We start from the raw sequence: 20982 nt of genomic DNA, 5'->3' as shown, positions 1-20982 counted from the left end.
AAGAGTTCTAATGGCTTCTTTATGTCCATTTCTCATTTTGCAATAAAACTGCACCCAACCTTAAGTCATAAGAATCAAACCCCAGTGTAAACGGTCATCATCTTAAAGGGGCTGGAGGTCTGGCCTACAAGGGAGCATCAATCCTGGGAGCAAGGCTGCTTCTGGAAAAATGTCTAAGGTTGACATCACAGGGGAGACATTAATTGTTTGTTGATAAGCTGCTTTTGGGTTCTGTGTTTCAATTGCAGTTCATATTGAAAAATGTAAATTTGTAAACTGGAATTGGGAAGGTAGAATTTACAGGCATAAATGAGAAAGATATTATGTAAAAATAAACATGAATTCCTACTTTCCATTGATCAACAGTTATTAGTTAATAGTAGAAGAATAAAATTAAAGTAAGTTAAATGTATAAAATATGGATAGGTCAGACATTTTCTTGTGGCCTTGACCAGCCCAAGTACAGGAATTTTCAGCAGCTGCACAAGCCTGAACTCTGAGTTTCAGAGCTCGAGCAGCAGCTACAGCTACTGAGCTGCCTCTGTGAGGCAGAGAACAATGTGGATAGCACATTCTTAGGGGTGGTCATACCACACATTAGGGGAAGCAGGCAGAGAGGGGATGTGTGACTTCATGGCAATCCAAGAGAAACAGGCTGGTAGTGCAGGAGTTCTTAAAGGTCCCACTCACCAGCTGGATTTCCGTCTGGATGTTGGTGGTGATAGTGATGGATTCCTGGAGGAATGCAGCAACACACAAGGCTGTGGTACCATGGGTGGCCCAGCCGTACAGGACAGCTGAGGCAAGAGTGGAAGGGCAGCACCAAAAGGAGATTCTTTAGTTTGTGGGCAGACAGACATTTTTGCAGCAGTCAACGTGACGCCGTGATAGTGTTTGGCCTCCCTGCTGCCAGAATCACAGGAAGATCCTTCTGGGTGAGTGAGAACAGTCAGACATTGTGGTTCACATTGTGTCAAACATCATAGGTAGGAAGGGAGATGCTGTGCATTTTGCAGGTGCTGTTGCAGAAAGTTTATAATTTTTGAGCCAAGGATCAGGATCAGGAGAGAATATGAGACAATAAAACCTGTGCACATAACTACCAGAAAAGTATTCTAAAGCACAAATTACTCATTGAGTATGTGAAGTCTGATTGAGGGAGTAAGTTTTGAATTCCATGACACAGTTATACTGCATATATGTGAATGCACAGATTATAGTTAATAAGGCTTGGGAGTAAGAAGAACAGTGGCCATGTGGGTTTATGATGTTGTGGTGAAGTGGACACCTGACTCAAGGCAAGGCATGTCTGAGTGTTAAAAATCACTCATTACGAAGTGTTCAGAAAAGATAGGAAAGGAAATAAGAAGGAGGAGGGGTGACATATTTGGTTAAGGAGACCATTGCAGGACTAGAAAAAGAGGAGCTTTCAGAGGGTTCAGACAGAATTACGTTGATTGGAGCTCAGGAATAAGAAGGATGTAATTTCATTGCTCAGTCTAATGTACAGACCACCAGCTACTGGAAAGGATACAGAGGATAAAATCTCTAAGGCAATTATAGAGAGGTGTAAATGGCATACAGTATTTATAAATGTGGACTTTAATTATCTCTGTTTAGACTGTGATCGTGGTAATGAAAACAGGCAGTGAGGAATAAGTGATCCTAGATTATTTTCAGGACAATTCCCTACAGCAATTCCCTGTGTCTAGTCCAACAAGCAAGGGGTCACTTCTGGACCTGCTTCTTGGGAATGAGGCGACCAAGAAGACCAAGAATGAAGTGACAGTGGGGGAGCATTTATGGGACAGTGATCCCCTCTCTGCCTGCTTACCCTAATGTGTATCATAACATTTAGGATGGAAGTGAGAAAATGGCATTGATCAATCCAGAGGGAGAAAACTGAAGTCATGGAGAGTGGGCTTCAATGGGACTGTGATGATGCTGTCACTTTGAAAAGATTATTTTGTCCTTGGTTATTTTTGAAGAAAGGTTGTCAAGGCAGAGATACTGAAGTGGCTAAACAAAATGGCTTAAGTCAATACCTTACAAGGCCTTTAAGTTTGTTTTTTTTTAAAACAGTTGTAACAATGGAAGGGGAGTGGCCAATTCTCACAGATCAGGCTTTCTAGTATTTTCAGTTGTAGCAATCAGAAGCTGTTTGGAGAGTTGGAGTTTCAGTAAAATGATACCTAGTTGCTACATTCCCTGAAATCTCTCTTGATGGCGTTTCTTCCTGGATTGGAGGATTGCATATCATAATCTGTGTCTGAATTTACCTTTCTGCCAAGGGGTGTGTTTAGGGGATGTTGATATATTGGAACAGTTGATTAGTATGTAGGTACTGTATCTATTATTTGGTTAAGTTTTCCAGTCGTTAAGCTATTCTAAATTATTCTTTCTTTTGTTTCTATTTTAACAATAGCGTTTAAATAAATTGTGTTCTGCTTGAAGTCAAGTAGTTTGACCAGTTGTATCACATCTGGAACACGCACTTCACAACTACCTCTCAACTCAAAAAAAGTTAGAGTCTAGGCTGCCATCTTAAAATATTTTGAGGGAGTCTGGTCTGGTCCATAAAATGGACAAGGATATGGTAAGGCTGTAACCCTGATTTGGAACCAAACAGAGGAACAACAGAGGAATGAGCTGAACAACGGGCTACCTTTAAACAGATATCTCAGCCAGAGTAAAGAGATTTTGCCTCAAAAGGGAAAGGACAAATAAATCAAGAGCACCTTGAATGATAAAGGAGATTGAAATTACGTTAAAGAAGAAAAACCTTATAATCTAGGTGAAACTCGGCATATCTGGTAGCATCCATGGCGAGAAAGCGGAGTTGATATTTTGAGTCTTGTCACTCTTCTTAACAACCAGATCATTTTCAAAATTTGAAAATAGGATAAAACAGGAGAATTGGAAGAACAGTATAGAAATTGAAAAGGAAACTGACAGAGTGATGGAGTGGGTGGAAAGGCAGCAGATGAATTTCAACACTGAGAAGGATGACGTGAAATACTTTGGTGCAAAGAACTGAAAAAACAGTGGAGAAAGAACACAATAATCTAAAGAGTGAGCAGGAGCAAAGACACCAGGGTGTGATGGCAGAACAGAAAGAGAGAGCTGTGAATGAAACATAAACTACTATAGGCTTCATTAACAAGGCCAAATAGTACAACAGCAAGGAGGATGTGAAGTTATAAAAACACTGTGTTTACACATCAGCAGGAGTATTGTGCATGGTTCTGGATCACATTATAGCAAGGATGTGAATACAATGAGAGGGTCCAGAAGTGGTTTATGAGGTTGGTCCTAGGGATGAGAAACTTCAGTTCTGAGGACAGATTGGAAAACTTGAGGCTGCTTTCCTTGAAGAGGAAAAGGCTGAAGGGAAATTTAAATATTGGGTTGAGAGTCTAATGATAGCAGTGAGTCCATTGACAATTGTTGGAAAAACCCTTCTGCTTCACTCCTTACCTGTTCTGGCCTACGTGTGACTCCAGACCACAGCAATGTGGTTGACTCTTAACTGCCCTCTGGGCAATTAGGGATGGGCAATAAATGTTGCCTTGTCAGCGACACCCTCACTCTGTTAATGAATAAAGGAAGTGTGTTTTTATTTCATGTTGTGACCCATGGAAAGTTGTGACTGCAGCAAGGCTGCACTCCTCCAGCCTCATTGCTAACTCTCAGTTCTGAAACCATCCTGGTAAATACGCTTTCTCATGTAGGACTGAGATTCTGTTTGAGCTGATGCTTCACGTTATAGTCATCTAAAAACGTCCATCTCTGTCTCTTAGATTTCACAGATAAACCCATGATATTCCCTATGGAAATTATTGCAGGGAAGCGTGTGAACCTGAGCTGCACCTTCAACACAACATGCAATGGAACAGCTCCTGCCTTAACCTGGGACACTCCCACTGCAGTACCCGGATCAGTGTCAAACACTGTAACTCAGCATGGTGTCACTCTGACCTATACTTCTGTTCTGGGCCTGACACCATCACTCAGACACCACGGACAAACTCTCACCTGCAGAGTGCGTTATCCAACTGTTTCAACAGAGCAGACCTTCGTACTGACAGTGCAATGTAAGTAGAGACATCCTTCATTCAACTTTCCTGAAATAGCTTACTTTGTGCACAGCAAGATTCCACAATTCCTAATACACTGTACACCTGGTTTCAGCTGAGCAATCTCAGACTGAGAGGGCAAAGACTGTTTTGTCGCATTAAAGATGACAGTGTTGTACTCCCTCAGTAACAACATTCAGGTAGTGAGGCCTTTTTTCTGCACTGACTCTTCAACATGCAGCATCCACTCAATGACTGACCATCCATCAGCACTGACTCTCTAACTATATGGCAGTCCCTCAGTACTGGTCCTCTCACAGTGTGGCACTCCCTCATTACTGACCCTCTAGCAGTGCAGCTCTCCATCAGTACTAGCTCTTTGACAGTGAAGTTGTGAGGGTTGAGGGACTTGTGCTACAGAGAGAGGGTGAATAGCCTGGGGCTGTTTTTCCTGGCGCATTGAGGCTGAGGGTGACCTTACAGAGATTTATAAAAACATGACGGACATGGATGGATAGGGTGACGAGCCAAGGTCTTTTTCCCAGGGTAAGAGAGTCCAAACCTGGTGGGCATAAGTTTAAGGTAAAAGTGAAAAATTTAAAAAGGACCTAAGGGGCAACTTTTTCACACAGAGGGTAGTGCATGTATAGAACTGGCATCTGAATGGGTTTAGGAATAGGGAGAGTCTCGAGGGATATGGGCCAAATGTTGGCAAATGGGACCTGATCAACTTAGGATATCTGGTCAACATGGATGAGTTGGACCGAAGGGTCTGTTACTGCACAGTACAACTCTGACTCTTACTCTCTTTATACTGAACAGAAGTATCTGCTTCAGTTATGCAATTTGTGCATAAGGAAACTCCATTGATAGATCATCCCTCATATTTGCAGGGTCTATCAAAGTGCTTCACAGTCAATGTAAGTTAACTGATCAATATTTGCTTTTAGACTGACCACAGAATCTCTCAATTACTTCTGTTGATGGGATTAAAGATTCATCAATCAATATAACAGAGGAGAAAGCTGCAGTGATAATCTGCTTCCACCTTCTAACCTGGTGTGGAGACATCTTAATGTCACAATGAACTGTGGTTAGAAGTTCCTCACATTACATCCAGGGAGACTGGAGACTATCAGTGTGTGGCAGAGAATGACCATGGAGCAGTAGAGAGCTCCATAACCATCTCTGTGCTATGTGAGACACCCAATTCAACAACCAGCACCTGCACAGAAAACAGCAGGCCAAGCAGCATCAGAGGAGCAGGAAGGTTGGTGTTTTGGGCCTAGACCCTTCTTCAGACCTCTTCTAGGCCCAAAATGTCAGCCTTCCTCCTACTCTGATGCTGCTTGGCCTGCTATGTTCATCCAGCTCTGCACCTTGTCTTCTCAGACTCTCCAGCATCTGCAGTTCCTACTATCCCTGCACAGAAAACTGTGCTTTTATTTGTCCTAGAGTTTTTATTTGCTGGATCCATTTGTCCTACGTATAATAGCAATCTGATAATATTTTAACATTCAGGGAACATGATATCATGTTGATTTCCACTGTCAAACAAGCATGCCACTTGTTGTCAAGTTTTGGATACGCCACTGAGTTTAGTCCAAGGATTCAGAGTCAGTTTAAGAGAGTGAAAAAGCGAAAGAGAGAGAGAAAAACAAAGAGTGAGCGAGAATGAGTGAGTGATTCCTCATATTACGTTGTTACTCTGGATGTAACAGAGAGACAATCAGTGTGTGGCAGAGAATGACCATGGAGTAGTGGAGGGGTCCATAATCATCACTGTGCAAGGAGAGTGTGCACAGCATTCAGCATCTACATCAGAGGGCAATAGACAGAGATTGTGGAAGGTGCCAACAACTTCAGGACGAAAAGAAATGAGGTGCTGCAAGCTGAATTTGTGCTACTGGGATATAGAGTGAAGAAAAAAGGATTTCACAAGTCATAATCTCTGGAATACTTCTACTGCCATATCCTAGTGAGTATAGAAATAAGTGGTTCATCCAGGTGAATGTGTGGCTGCAGAGGTGCACAAGGGAGACTCTGGGACATTGGGATTCTTTGTGGGGGGGTGGGGCCTTACAAGGCAGGCAGGTTGCACCTGAACCAGAATGGGACCAGCATCCTTATAGGGAGGTTTGCTGGTGCTATTGGGAAAGGTTAAATTAACTTGTCAATGGATTGAGATCTTGAGGGATGGTTCAGCAAGGGAAGATGCACAGCCAGGACTAGAATAGACAGTGAGAGAGTCAGGAACAGAGAGGAATTATGGCCCTGTGAAGGCACATGGAGTTTGAAAAGGTTGGATGCGATTTACTTTAATGCAAAGAGTCTAACGAACAATGGGCAAGGACATAAATTAAAATATGGAGTATGCTGCCATTGTTGACACTGAGACACAGTTGAGAGAGGGACGAGATTGGCAACTCAATATTCCAGAATACGGAATCTTCAGCTAGAACAGGGAAGGAGGTAAAAGAAAAGGAGATATTGCAAAACTGATCAGGGAATCAATTACAACAGTAAGTACGATGGACATGTTAATGGGCTCCTCAAGTGAAGACATTAAGTAAAACATAGACACCAAAATGGAGCAGTCACACTATTGCGTGTACACTATGGGCCCCCAAACAGTCAGAGAGAAATTGAAGAGCAGGTATGTAGGCAAATTTCAGACAGTGTAAAAGGAATAGATCATAACAGAGAGAGATTTCTTCCTTCCCAAAATTAACTGGATAGTCATAGTGTGGAAGGCTTAGAGCGAACGGAATTCTTAGGATACATCCAGCACAACTTCTTAAGCCACTACATGGACGGCCCTAAAGGAGAGGTGATGGTCCTGGACTTAATTTTGAGCAATGAAGCAGAACAGCTTGTTCTGAAGGGGAGCATTTGTAGACGGCCATTGTAACTCTGTTAGATTCAAGCTCATCATGGAAAGGGACAAGGATGGGCCTGAAATCGAAGTTCTAAACTGGGGAAGGCTGATTTTAAGAAGATCGGATATGACTTGGCCAGGGTGGATGCGGAGACATGATTTTCCATAAGCCTGTGTCAGAAAAGTAGGAAACATTCAAAGAAGAATTAGGGTGAGTACAGGTGCACAATTGCCAAGAAACATCTGTTGTTGGGAGAGGAATGGGAAGACCAACAAATCCTGTGAACCCTGGATGTTGAGGGACATGCAGGACTGGATAAAAGAGAAAAAGTGAATTTTACGCAGGTACTGGGGGCTTAAACAAAAGATCTACAGGAACATAGGATATGTAAGAGAGATGTTGAAAAAGAAATTTGGAGAGCAATGTGAGGACGTGAAAGGATAATGACAGGTAAAATGCGGGAACATCCTAGCTTCTTTTACAAAGGGTTAAAGAATAATTTAGGTAAGAATTTAGAACCACGGTGTTAGTTTGTGTGTCGACCCAGAGGGTATAGTTGGGTTCTAGATGAACGTTTTGTGGCAACGTTCACGGATGAGATAGACCATGTGGGTATAGAAATCAATGGGGAGGAGTGAAATAATTAAAGAAATCTGTATAGATAGAGAGGCGGTTCTGATGGTCTGGCAGGCCTAATTCACCAGGGCCAGATGAAGTGTATCCGAGGCTGTTCAGTGAGGCAAGGGAGAAGATAGCACAGGCACTAGCAAATATTTCCAATTCTCTGTGGATGCAAGAGAGGTGCCAGAGAATAGGAAACAGTCAGTGTGGTTCAGTTATGTAAGAATGAAGGGCAATGCATTTGATGTTGTCTACTTGGACATTAGCAAGGCTTTTGATAAGGTCCCACTTGAGACATTAATACTAAAGTTAAGACCCCATAGGAACCAAGAAAAGTTGGCAATTTGGATTCAGAACTGGGCAAGTGGCAGGAAGTAGAGGGTGATGTTCAAAGGGTGTTTCTGTGGCTGGAAGCCTGTGTCCAGTGGATTCCACAGGGATCACTGTTGGGGCTCTTGCTGATCTAAAGTTCGGACAAAAGATTGAGACATGAATGTAAGAGTGTTTATCAGTCAGATCAGTTCGCAGATGATACAAAAATTAGTGATCTGATAAATAGTGAGGAAGATAGCCTTAGATTATAGGATGACACAGACAGCCTGATCAGTGGCAAATGGAATTCAACCCAGGTAAATGTGATATGATGCACTTGGGCACAATAAAATAATCAAGGGAATACACAATGAATTGTAGGAACCTGGAGAGCACTGATGATCAGATGGATCTTGCTGTATATATCTACTGGTCTCTTAAGGTAATGGACACACAGACAGAACTGCCTTTCCTCAGTACTGACCCACAGGTAGTGCAGTCTTGCCTCAATTCTGATCCAGTCAGTGCTGTATTCCCTCAATACTAACCCTCAGGGTATTGCACTCCCTTATTATTCAGCCTATGAGTTTGCTGTATCCTCTGGTACTGAACTGTAGTATTTGTTTGATTTGTCTGCTTTATGTCAAAGGAACCTATAGATTTCATACCTTTCATATTTTCAGGATTTCTCAAAATGTTTCACAGCCAATATGTGTTAACTAATCTTTATTTGTTATTAGATGCACCACGGAATCTCTCAATTACATCTCTTGCTGCGATTAAAGATTCATCAATCAATATAACCGAGGGGAAAACTGCAGTGATAGTCTGCTCTATCAACAGCTTCCCAGCTTCTAACCTGACATGGAGACATCTTAATGCCACAATGAACAGAACAAGTTCCAACAATGAGTTGTGTTTGGAAATTCCTCATGTTACATACAGGGACACTGGAGACTATCAGTGTGTGGCAGAGAATGTCCATGGAGTAGTAGAGGGCTCCATAAGCATCTTTGTGCAATGTGAGACTCCTGTAACATTTGTTGATTGTTACAATACCTTTAGAGAGACCGTTGGCATTGTATCGTTTCCACTCTAGATTTCTTCAACATTTCCTCATTCCATGGCTCCACTGTTTCCTATTCTCTGGCACCTCTCTTGCATCCACAGAGAATTGGAAATATTTGCTCATGCCTGTGCTATCTTCTCCCTTGCCTCACTGAACAGCCTCGGATACGCTTCATCTGGCCCTGGTGAATTAGGCCTGCCAGACCATCAGTTTCTTCATTGTTTTGTTGTATGCACCCCCTTTTGCACCAACAATTTCGACAAAGACAGTTCTCCATTTCTATGACTGAACTGATTGGTCCATTTCAGTCTAACTGGACATAATACCACTTTTAGTTCCTGATCTTCTAATCTTTCACTAAGGTGCTTACTTGTCCTGCTCTCCACCAACTTAATCTGAACATCCTCAGCTGTACATTCATTTCAAAAGCTGTTACCCTCCTCTCATCTAATTTCTTCAGCATCTGACTCTCACATCCATCAAGTACAACATGCTGCAGTAGTGACTGCCCCAATGTTTTCTCGGCTTCATGGACTTAAGTCACTGGCCACTGTGCTTACACTGTGTTTTTCTAAGCCACATTTCAGTCCTGGATGTAACTTTGATATTTATCATTGAGCACTATCATTGGAATTTGTCTACTTGCCCTACATCCGTGCACCTAATCTTGATATCCTCATTACCATTTAGGGCCATTTTGTTGGTCATTGCCTCATTCATGTTCAATCCAAATGACTCTCTGTGTATTTTGTCTGGGAATATCACACTCTCCAGCTCCTCTTTTATTCTGGTTCTGTGTGTGACATCATCTGCACGCAAGAGATTCCACAGCCACATCTCTGCAAACAAATTAATATCCCCAAGAGCCTGTCAGCTTTACGGTGTCTAGGACAGGCATGAGGATAAGTGCAAACACAGATACAAACACTTTCACACTCTTTTCAGGGGCTTTTTAAGTTAAACCGCTTTGAATGTGCTTCTGGTCAGTGACTGAAGATATCCTTATGTGGGTCAGGATCATGTTTTGTCTGAAAGAGGTGTAAAAAGAAGAAGGGAATTCCAGAGCTTTGGGCTCCAGATAGTTGAAGGTTGAGGGATGGATATCAGGAAATACTCAAGAGGCTGGAACTGGAGAAGTGTAGAGATCTCAGAGAGTTACAGGCCACAGGGATTACCTGCTGATTCTTCTCTGCTCTTGTTCCAGATCCCCCACGGCAGACTACAGTGTCCATCAGTGGACCCTCAGGTGGGATCAGAGAAGGACAAAATGTCACATTAACCTGCTCCAGTGAAGGTGTCCCACCGATATCTCATTACACTTGGTTCAGGATCGAGGGAAACACCAGCGCCCGGTTAAACACAAGCAGCCGGATTCTCTCCTTCACTCCAGTGACACGTGGGAATGATGCCAGATTCTACTGCACAGTGACAAACCCATTGGGTAACAGCAGCTCCGACACGATCCACTTGAACGTGGAATGTAAGCATTTTACTTTGTCTGTATCTTCTTAAAACTCAGGAACTGTCTGTCTGAGGGCAGCTCACTCACTGTCATTTAGAATAAGGAGGGGCCACCTTCTTGCTGCTCTAACATCTGCTTCACTGAAATACAGAGACCCATACCAGGGTAGGTAACCAACATTGGTTCCTAAGCATCTTTAAGGAGGAGAGAGAGGGGCATAGAGGATTAGGGAGGGAATTTCAGACCTTAGAAACCCAAAAAGCTGCAGGCATGCCCACCAGTGGCGGAGGGATGGAAGTCTGGGTATGTTCAAGAGGGCAGAATTGGAGGAGGGTACAGACCTTGGAGGGGATAGGGGTTGGGGGAGCTTACAGAGTTACAGAGCGGTGTAGGTGACAATGGTGTTCAGTTAATGATATACTGTGATTACTGAATACAATGCGGTATCAATTCACACATGGGAGACCCAGAGTTTTAGATGTAGGAGATGAGGGAACCAGCAACGAGAGCATTGAGATGCTTGAGTTTGGAGTGAAGCAAGACACTGACAAAGGTTTCAGCATTAAGGTTATAACTCTACCATTCTTGGCTACATGCTGTCATTCCCTCCTCAGATGGTCCGAAGATTTCCCAGAAGTCAAAATGTGCTCAGACAGCAGAGGGGATCACCTGTGTCTGTGTGGCCTACTCCAACCCCCCCGCAGACCTCACCTGGCACCTGCCCCATGCCAACCTCAGCAGTAACCAAACACACAGAGGTTTTGTGTTGCAGCAACGCAGGGAGCAGCATCTGGTGATGTGTTCCCTGCTCCTGATGGGCCATCAGGATGAAGAAAAAGTTGTAGCATCTTGCTCGGTTCAAAACCCGCATGGGACGGCCATGTTCAAGGTGTATCTTTGGATACAAGGTGAGAGTAGAATTCGGGATCATTCTCTGCTTGCCTTCTTTACCTTTAATTCTAGAATCCTCTCCCTCACCGTCTCGCACACTCTCTACCTCCTCTAAGATGCTCTTCCCCAGCAGTCTCTGTGACAATTACAACACTGAATACTATTCAAGTCAGACCATTCAGGAGACAATGTCAAGAAGACTTTCTTTGCATGAAGTGGGGTGGAAATCTGGAACTCTTACCAACATTCCTTCACCCCCCTGAAAAACATAATTTTCGTTGAAAATAAACATAGAACAGCAGGGAGTGGTGTCAAGGCAGATTTCACGGGAAGAATGCTGTTGGGTGGGTAGGTATTCAAGGTGGGTGTCTCTGCTCTGATGCTGATGGGGGATAAGGAACTATTAGGGTCAGTGTGGGGCATCTCAGAACCATTAGCAGAATGGTGTATCAGGTCTACCACAGGACTGGATGTTGGGTCTTCAGGCCAGTGGCAGGATGGGTGGTGCATCTGATCCCAGTGGCTCAGGCCAGCGATGGGGAGGAGGTGAATCATTTTGAGTTGAGAAGAGTGTGTCTGGATTGGGTGGAGTGGGGTTATATGGTTCATGGGGAGAAGGGGCAGAATGGCATTGGCTTGTTGGGGAGTGGAAAGGTGCCTGCTCAGAGCAGGAGTGATTTTCTTTTTTCTTCTTCATTCATTCACGGAAGGGCATTGCTGGCTCAGCAGCACTTATTGTCCATCCCTAACTGCCCAGAGGGTAGTTAAGAGTCAACCATATTGCTGTGGGTCTAGATTCACATGTAGCCCAGACCAGGTAAGGATGGCAATTTCCTTCCCTAAAGGAGGTTAATGAACCAGATGGGTTTTTCTGACCATTGACAATGGATTCACGGTCATCATTAGACCCTTAATTCCAGATATTTTATTGAATTCAAATTCCACCATCAAACCCAGATCCCCAGAACATTATTTGGGTCTCTGGATTAACAGTCCAGCGATAATACCACTAGGCCATCATCTCCCCTGACATTGTCAGATGTCCAGGGGATGTAAGGGTTTGGTTGAGGAGAAACTAGGGGCTGTGTGGTCCATTGGGGGTCAGGGGTCAGTGTAATAGCTATCCAGGTGTTTGAATAGATTTTAAAATTGGCTGACATTTCCTGTGTACCTATGGACATAAAGAAATTGTTCCCCTCCCAAGTCTCCAACTTTAGTGGGCTCTGTCAGAACATTCCAGAGGCAGCAGAATGGCCAATTACAATCTCCAATGGAAGCAGCTGCTTGTGGATTCTGCAGGATCCTGACACACAATTCTAGTCTGTGGTATTCCAACAACTAACTGTCCATTGGAATATTTGGGCAAATGTACATAGAAATGATATACAGATTACATCCAGAAGGAAGACGACCACTCATACATTGCTCAGATTGTGACAGAGTGTGTTTTCAGCCATTGTTAAACTTCATAAGTGTGGTAATTCCTTGAATGTCGGAATTGTGACTGAGATCTGACAGCAAGATCTCAGAAACAGCATTGTGACAGGTTACGAAGCATGTCACCAATGTCCCATCAGTGAAGAAAGCCTGCTGTTTTATCCTGATCAGTTTGTACAGATGACTTCAACCTCCAACTCTAATGTTGTTAACATTGAGCATCACTCTGAAGTCCTCTCTTGGTTTGTGTCAAACCAGCAGTTCAGGAAAAAGCCATCCCACCACCTTCTCAAAGGGTAATAAATGTCAATATTGCTTGACAATAAAAATAGAGCATATTACCTCTCAAGATACATCAGAACACCATTCCAAAACTATAACATCCTAATTTAATGGCTGTTTTGACAGGTAGAGATTCCAATAAATGGACAGTGGGACTGGTCATGGCAGGAATCCTGTTCAGTGTTTTGCTGGCCGGAATCTTAATCTTCCTGTATGTGCAGAAGTAAGTCTGAATGCTTCATTCAAATCTACTCCGAATATTTGCTTCCATTTTTTTTTCCCCAATAGGTGACTGTTCCCCTGGGGTGAGGCACCAGACACTCCTTCTGTAAGTGGTCCCCATGTCCCAATGATCCAGGGTGGGTCTTTCATTGATGGGCGTCCAGATGAATAGCTATGAGCTGTTGTGATCAGGAACACACTGCCTAATTGGCATGTGAAAGCAGATTCACCAAGAATTTCCAAACATGTAACCGTATCTGTGCTGCACTGACTCTCTGATATACCATAACCACATTGTGATGTTGGGTTATTGCAGGAGAAAGACAGCGGCTGAGGTAGCATCCTCAAAGACCAATGGCGCTTCGGTGATCTACGGTCGACTGTCTGTGAAACACCAGGTACCGAAGCTGTTTATACTCCTCCAAAACAATCAATTTCAGCATATAAACAATGCAACACATCAAACCCGAGGATGTTCTCTACACAAACAGAGCCTACCCAAAGCTACAGAGCAGTAATGGGACTGTGCATAGAGGCATGGACCAGAATAGACACATATCAGATGAGAACAGTGTGAAGGTTGTGCGCAGCCAACATGGTTAAGTAGGCAACATGTGTCCCAGATTCCCAGACAGATTACCCATGGATTTCTTCCTCTGGAGTAAGCAATGGTTCAGTGGGCATGCACTCTCGCCTTCCCTTTTTCAGAGTTGGAAGGTCATGGGTTTCATAACCAACTCTGTGAATTTAAACATAACCTGACAGCACTGTAGTGCTGAGAGAGTACTGAAATGTCACAGGTTCAGGACTGAGGGAGTGCCTCACTATCACAGGGTCAGTGCTTAGGGAGTTGTTACTTATCCTTCAATCAACATAATTACAAAGTTGGTTGATGTCAACTGTTTATTACATTGCTGCTTCACTTCCTACATTGTAGCAGTGAATACACTGGTGATGGTGTTTTGGAATGTTCAGTGTGAGGGAATAGAGCTTAAAACTAAATTTGAGAATAAAACAATGCCAGTCTAACTCAGAAGTGAGAAAGGGTTGAAAGTGGGAGATTGCAAGAGGAGCAAGAGAAAAAGTGACAGGCAGACGAGAGAGAGAGAGAGAGATGATATAGAGTAACACAGAGATATGGAGAGAGAGCAGATAAGGTTACACCCATTGAACCATGAATGTCATTCATCAAGTGTACAACAATTTAACCCAATATGTGCCAGTAAGTTGTTAGAATATTTTCTGTTTCCATTTCTCTAATGGAATTCTGCACTGTTGGAGGTGTATCTTTCAGATGGTACATTAAGCCATTCTGTCTGTCCTCTAGGGATGTTGAAGATCCCATGGCCAATACTTGGAAGTGAATCTGGAAGCAGTTCTCCTTAGTGCCCTGGGGCCAATCGTTATCTCCCTCAAACAAAACAGCATTAAAAAATGTAATGACATGAGTTATCCAACAGAGCTGTTGAGAGTTTGCTATGTGCAAGTTGGTTGCTGGGTCTTCTGTATTACATTGCTGACTACAGTTCAATAAATAAACTCCCTCAGTGGCTGAGGAGAATTTGGGATGTTCAGTCTCTGTGAACAATGAGCTCATTACTTTAGCCTTCAAGATAAGAAAGAGCGGGTTAAATCCACTGAACGACGACTGTCTCTCACGAATGCAATAATTTAAACCTTTCCCTGCCGATAAATGATGTAAAAATAACTTCTATTTCCATTTCTCTGTAGGATTTACAGAACATCATGGTTACTGATTCTCAGAACATAACCAGGGGCACAACTAATGAGGGGAAGGCACAAACTTGCCGAAATGTCTTTGAGGGTCCAGTGGGAGGAGAGGCTGCAAACCACAACAGAAATGAGGATATTCTCTATGCCAATATCAACTTCTCAAAGCTGCCGAGCAGTGATGGGACTGTGCAGAGGGGCGAGGACACAGAATATGCACAGATCAGATTCCAGCCACATTGAGAGAGAAACGGAGAGGGGTGTGAGGCCTGTGTGCCGCGAACATGGTTGAATAATAAGAGAAAATTACATTGCTGAACTTTGCAGTAAGTTCTGAACATGCTTTCCAAATGACGTACCTTTAAGGTTTTGGAGTAGATTTGTCGCTCGGGTTGTGGGTGTCGAGGTTGGTTGGTTCACTGAGCTGGTTTGTTGTTGTTCCGCAGAATTTCATTATTCTGCTGGATAACATCATCAGTGCAGCCTCCGATGAAGCACTGTTGTGTTTTCCAGCCGAGTTTTTAACCTCTGGAGTCTGTTGAGCTGGATTACCTCACTTCTGGTTTTCCTTCGCAATGGAGTGTATATGGGGTCAAGCTTTATGTGTTTATTAATGGCTTTCTTCATGGAGTACCAGGCTTCTCAGAGCTCCTGTGCCTATCTCTGCTTTGCTTGTCCTAGGATTTTGGTGTTGTCCCAATCAAATTGGTGGTTTTCCTCATCCATGTGGAAAGGGATGAGTGAGTATTGGTCATGTCTTTTTGTAACCAATTGGTGTTCATGTATTCTTGTTGTTAATTTCACTCCTGTTTGTCTGATATAGTGTTTGTCACAGTCTCTGGAGGGAATCTTGTATATGACATTAGTTCTGTCTATAGTGAGGAGTGGATCTTTGGTTTGGGTGAGCAGTTGTTGTAGGGTTGATGTGGGTTTGTGAGCTACTCTGGTTTCCAGTGGTTGTAGGAGTCTTGTGGTTAGTTCCAGTGTGTTCCTGATGTTAGGTAGCTTGATGCATCTTTTTCATGCTGTCAGAGATTGTACGAAACTTATGAATAATTTTACAGATATTAGTAGAAGCAGTTACCATGACGCTTCATAATATGTGACCATTATTTGGGAACTTTGTCATTCCTCCATTTTAGATCCACAGAAGCGGTTCCAACAGAACTGGCATTGATAGCAGCCTCCAAAGCAGTCACACTGGGATAAAATGACCTGGCTTAATTATAAAATGGTGAAATTTGAATTTCAAATGAAATATGGAACTAAATTAATGATGACTGTGTAACAATGGGCCAAATCATCTACTTCTGCTTATTATGGTTTAACACTTCTCATCATCACAAAAAACCCATTTGGCTCAATAATGTCCTTTAGGGAAGGAAATTGACTAGAATAGATGCAAGTTCAAACCCACAGCAATGTGATTGATTCTTAAGTGTCCACTGAAGTGATCCAGCAAACTACTCAATTCTGTTAAACTGTGAAAACTGCTCAGAAAAAGAACAAAACAAGGCAGACTACCAGACACCAATCTGGAAACAAGAATGGCAAAGTCCTCCTAAACAACATCAAGGAGAATGTGCCAAAATTTGAACTGCACTTCAAACTGGGTATCTATGATGTACTATGGGCTATCAACATCAGAACTGTTCTCCAATACAATCTTCAACCTCATGCCCCACCATATTTCCGTATTAACATCGGGCCAGGAATCAACCCTGGTTCGATGGAGAATGCCAGGAGCAGTGCCAGGCATACCTAAAAATGGGGCATTTACCTGATGAAGCAACAGCACAGGACTATTTGTGTGTCAAAGAACATAAGCACCAAATATTAGACAGAGCTCAGTGATTCCACAACCAACAGATCAGGGCTGAGTGTTGCAGTCCTGTCAAACCAGGTTCTAAATGGTGATGGACAATGAAGCAACTCTCTGGAGGAGAAGGGTCCACAAATATTCAATGTTGAATTATGGGGAAGACCTGCACATCAATGCAAAACATAAGACTGAAGGATTTGCAACAACCTTCAGTTAACAGTGCCAACTGGATGATCCAACATCCACTACAAACCTACCATCTTCCACAATTACCTTACCGAAACATCCTCACACGTTGCTTCCATTGTCCCAGTTTCTTTGTATCCGTTGCAAATGTTCCAATGATGCCAGTTTCTGCAAAAGGGCTTCTGAACTCCACCTTCTCCCTCACCCAGGATTCCCCACCACTGTGATTAACAGAGTCCTCAGCTGTGTCTGACTCATCTCCCGCACTTCAGTCATCACTCCTTCTCTTCACTCCCACAACAATGTAACTATACTATGACTGAGATAATGGGAACTGCAGATGCTGGAGATTCCAAGATAATAAAATGTGAGGCTGGATGAACACAGCAGGCCAAGCAGCATCTCAGGAGCACAAAAGCTGACGTTTCGGGCCTAGACCCTTCATCAGAGAGGGGGATGGGGGGAGGGAACTGGAATAAATAGGGAGAGAGGGGGAGGCGGACCGAAGATGGAGAGTAAAGAAGATAGGTGGAGAGGGTGTAGGTGGGGAGGTAGGGAGGGGATAGGTCAGTCCAGGGAAGACGGACAGGTCAAGGAGGTGGGATGAGGTTAGTAGGTAGCTGGGGGTGCGGCTTGGGGTGGGAGGAAGGGATGGGTGAGAGGAAGAACCGGTTAGGGAGGCAGAGACAGGTTGGACTGGTTTTGGGATGCAGTGGGTGGGGGGGAAGAGCTGGGCTGGTTGTGTGGTGCAGTGGGGGGAGGGGATGAACTGGGCTGGTTGAGGGATGCAGTGGGGGAAGGGGAGATTTTGAAACTGGTGAAGTCCACATTGATACCATATGGCTGCAGGGTTCCCAGGCCCCCTCCACCGACACTCTCATCCGCCTAGCGGAACTCGTCCTCACACTCAACAACTTCTCTTTTGACTCCTCCCACTTCCTACAGACTAAGGGGGTGGCCATGGGCACCCGCATGGGCCCCAGCTATGCCTGCCTCTTTGTAGGTTACGTGGAACAGTCCATCTTCCGCACCTACACAGGCCCCAAACCCCACCTCTTCCTCCGGTACATTGATGACTGTATCGGCGCCGCCTCTTGCTCCCCAGAGGAGCTCGAACAGTTCATCCACTTCACCAACACCTTCCACCCCAACCTTCAGTTCACCTGGGCCATCTCCAGCACATCCCTCACCTTCCTGGACCTCTCAGTCTCCATCTCAGGCAACCAGCTTGTAACTGATGTCCATTACAAGCCCACCGACTCCCACAGCTACCTAGAATACACCTCCTCCCACCCACCCTCCTGCAAAAATTCCATCCCCTATTCCCAATTCCTCCGCCTCCGCCGCATCTGCTCCCACGATAAGACATTCCACTCCCGCACATCCCAGATGTCCAAGTTCTTTAAGGACCGCAACTTCCCCCCCACGGTGATTGAGAACGCCCTTGACCGCGTCTCCCGCATTTCCCGCGACACATCCCTCACACCCCGCCCCCGCCACAACCGCCCCAAGAGGATCCCCCTCGTTCTCACACACCACCCTACCAACCTCCGGATACAACGCATTATCCTCCGACACTTCCGCCATTTACAATCCGACCCCACCACCCAAGACATTTTTCCATCCCCACCCCTGTCTGCTTTCCGGAGAGACCACTCTCTCCGTGACTCCCTTGTTCGCTCCACACTGCCCTCCAACCCCACCACACCCGGCACCTTCCCCTGCAACCGCAGGAAATGCTACACTTGTCCCCACACCTCCTCCCTCACCCCCATCCCAGGCCCCAAGATGACATTCCACATTAAGCAGAGGTTCACCTGCACATCTGCCAATGTGGTATACTGCATCCACTGTACCCGGTGCGGCTTTCTCTACATTGGGGAAACCAAGCGGAGGCTTGGGGACCGCTTTGCAGAACACCTCCGCTCAGTTCGCAACAAACAACTGCACCTCCCAGTCGCAAACCATTTCCACTCCCCCTCCCATTCTCTTGATGACATGTCCATCATGGGCCTCCTGCACTGCCACAATGATGCCACCCGAAGGTTGCAGGAACAGCAACTCATATTCCGCCTGGGAACCCTGCAGCCATATGGTATCAATGTGGACTTCACCAGTTTCAAAATCTCCCCTTCCCCCACTGCATCCCTCAACCAGCCCAGTTCATCCCCTCCCCCCACTGCACCACACAACCAGCCCAGCTCTTCCCCCCCACCCACTGCATCCCAAAACCAGTCCAACCTGTCTCTGCCTCCCTAACCGGTTCTTCCTCTCACCCATCCCTTCCTCCCACCCCAAGCCGCACCCCCAGCTACCTACTAACCTCATCCCACCTCCTTGACCTGTCCGTCTTCCCTGGACTGACCTATCCCCTCCCTACCTCCCCACCTACACCCTCTCCACCTATCTTCTTTACTCTCCATCTTCGGTCCGCCTCCCCCTCTCTCCCTATTTATTCCAGTTCCCTCCCCCCATCCCCCTCTCTGATGAAGGGTCTAGGCCCGAAACGTCAGCTTTTGTGCTCCTGAGATGCTGCTTGGCCTGCTGTGTTCATCCAGCCTCACATTTTATTATACTATGACTGACTGACTTGTTGAAGAAGTGTGGAAAATTTAAATAGACTGAGGAATGTCAGAAGGCAATTAACAGCCTGAAAGCTGTGTTAACCACTATCCCAGTTTTAGCTACATCTAATTACACAAAGCTGTTCAAGGTGGTTATTGATGCAAGTAATATGGGTGTTGAGCTGTATTCATACAAGATGAAAATAGGAAGACAGAAAGACCAATTGGGTATTTTTCCAGAAAAGTGAATGACCATCAACAGAAGTATTCCACAATTGAGAAGGACATCTTATGCTTTGAGTTGGCATTACAACATTTTATATTGCCAATACTGTGTCTGAGACATTTGTATAAACTGATCATAACCCCTTAAACGTTTTTGGAAAAAATTAAGGATAAAAACTCTAGACTGTTTAGATGGAGCTTATTATTGCAGCATTCTATTTGAAAAATATACACGTGGCAGCACAAGAAAATGTAATTACCTATGCATTGCCATGACTTTGATGAAGGAAGACGCAGCATATGGTGGAGGAAAACAATTGGATTGAAATGGACTGTAGGAGTGAATGTTTGACTGCTTAGAGTCAATGTAATGTACTAGTATTTCAAGGTACTAATAACGTTATTCATTTTTTTAAGGGGGAGGTGTGATGATACTATGCTTTAGGAGGTATATTTTGTCCTTTTGTTTAATCTGAAGAAAAGTTGAGAGAGAAGTATGGAGCAACCTACTCAGAGCCACCAGTGTAAATAGTTTATGACGTGTTGGGTTCTATTTGTTAAAATGTTGGAACAATAGAAGCAGTCTGAATGGGAGGAGCAAACTCCCAGAAAGCCAGGATTTTTAGTTTTAGTTTTTCAGTAGCGACTGCTGGGATCTTGAAGCTGTATGTGGATGTTGTTTTTCCCCTCTCAGTTACTGCTAAATTCTAGGGCTTCTCCTGCTGCTAGAATTGCATGTGAGGCACAATGTGTTTCCCTGAATTTGCCTTTTGCCAACGGTGTGTTTATGGGATATTAGTATATTACTGTTTAGTTATTAAATAATCTATTATTCTGTTAAGTTTTCCAATACAGTTTTTATTTGAATTTTTCTTTCTTTTATTAGAGCTTAACTATAGTGCATAAATAAAGTGTATTTTGCTTGAAATCTGATAGTTTGGCCAATCAAATTGCATTTTGAACACCACACCGAGCACTTGCCTTGAAAGTATGTTACGGTCTAGGCTATCTACTTAAAACATATTAAGGGGTTTTGGTCTGGTGCATAACATCAGTGATGGGGCCTCCCGCGTCCTCACTTACCATTCCACCGACAACCAAAGGATCTTTAGCCGTGATTTCTGCCACCTCCAGTGGGATGCCACCACCAGTTACATATTTCGCTCCCCACCCTTGTCAGCCTTCCACAACCTTCCTCTGAGA

General features: G+C 44.2%; 1 protein-coding gene across 1 annotated transcript in view; it reads left to right on the top strand.

The window, feature by feature from the left end:
• LOC125448489 (myelin-associated glycoprotein-like) overlaps positions 1-20982 on the top strand; it is a 238887-nt gene that overhangs the window by 5054 nt on the left and 212851 nt on the right. The window contains 8 exon segments of the mRNA XM_059641424.1: positions 3285-3305; positions 3801-4094; positions 8629-8910; positions 10162-10437; positions 11034-11327; positions 13156-13252; positions 13568-13649; positions 14983-15215. Coding sequence (XP_059497407.1) covers positions 3285-3305; positions 3801-4094; positions 8629-8910; positions 10162-10437; positions 11034-11327; positions 13156-13252; positions 13568-13649; positions 14983-15215 — 1579 coding nt within the window.

Source organism: Stegostoma tigrinum, chromosome 41, assembly GCF_030684315.1.
Source record: "Stegostoma tigrinum isolate sSteTig4 chromosome 41, sSteTig4.hap1, whole genome shotgun sequence".
In the NCBI taxonomy this organism is placed as follows: Eukaryota; Metazoa; Chordata; class Chondrichthyes; order Orectolobiformes; family Stegostomatidae; genus Stegostoma; species Stegostoma tigrinum.
Note: the sequence above shows the minus strand (reverse complement) of the source record. Positions and strands in the feature narration are given on the sequence as shown.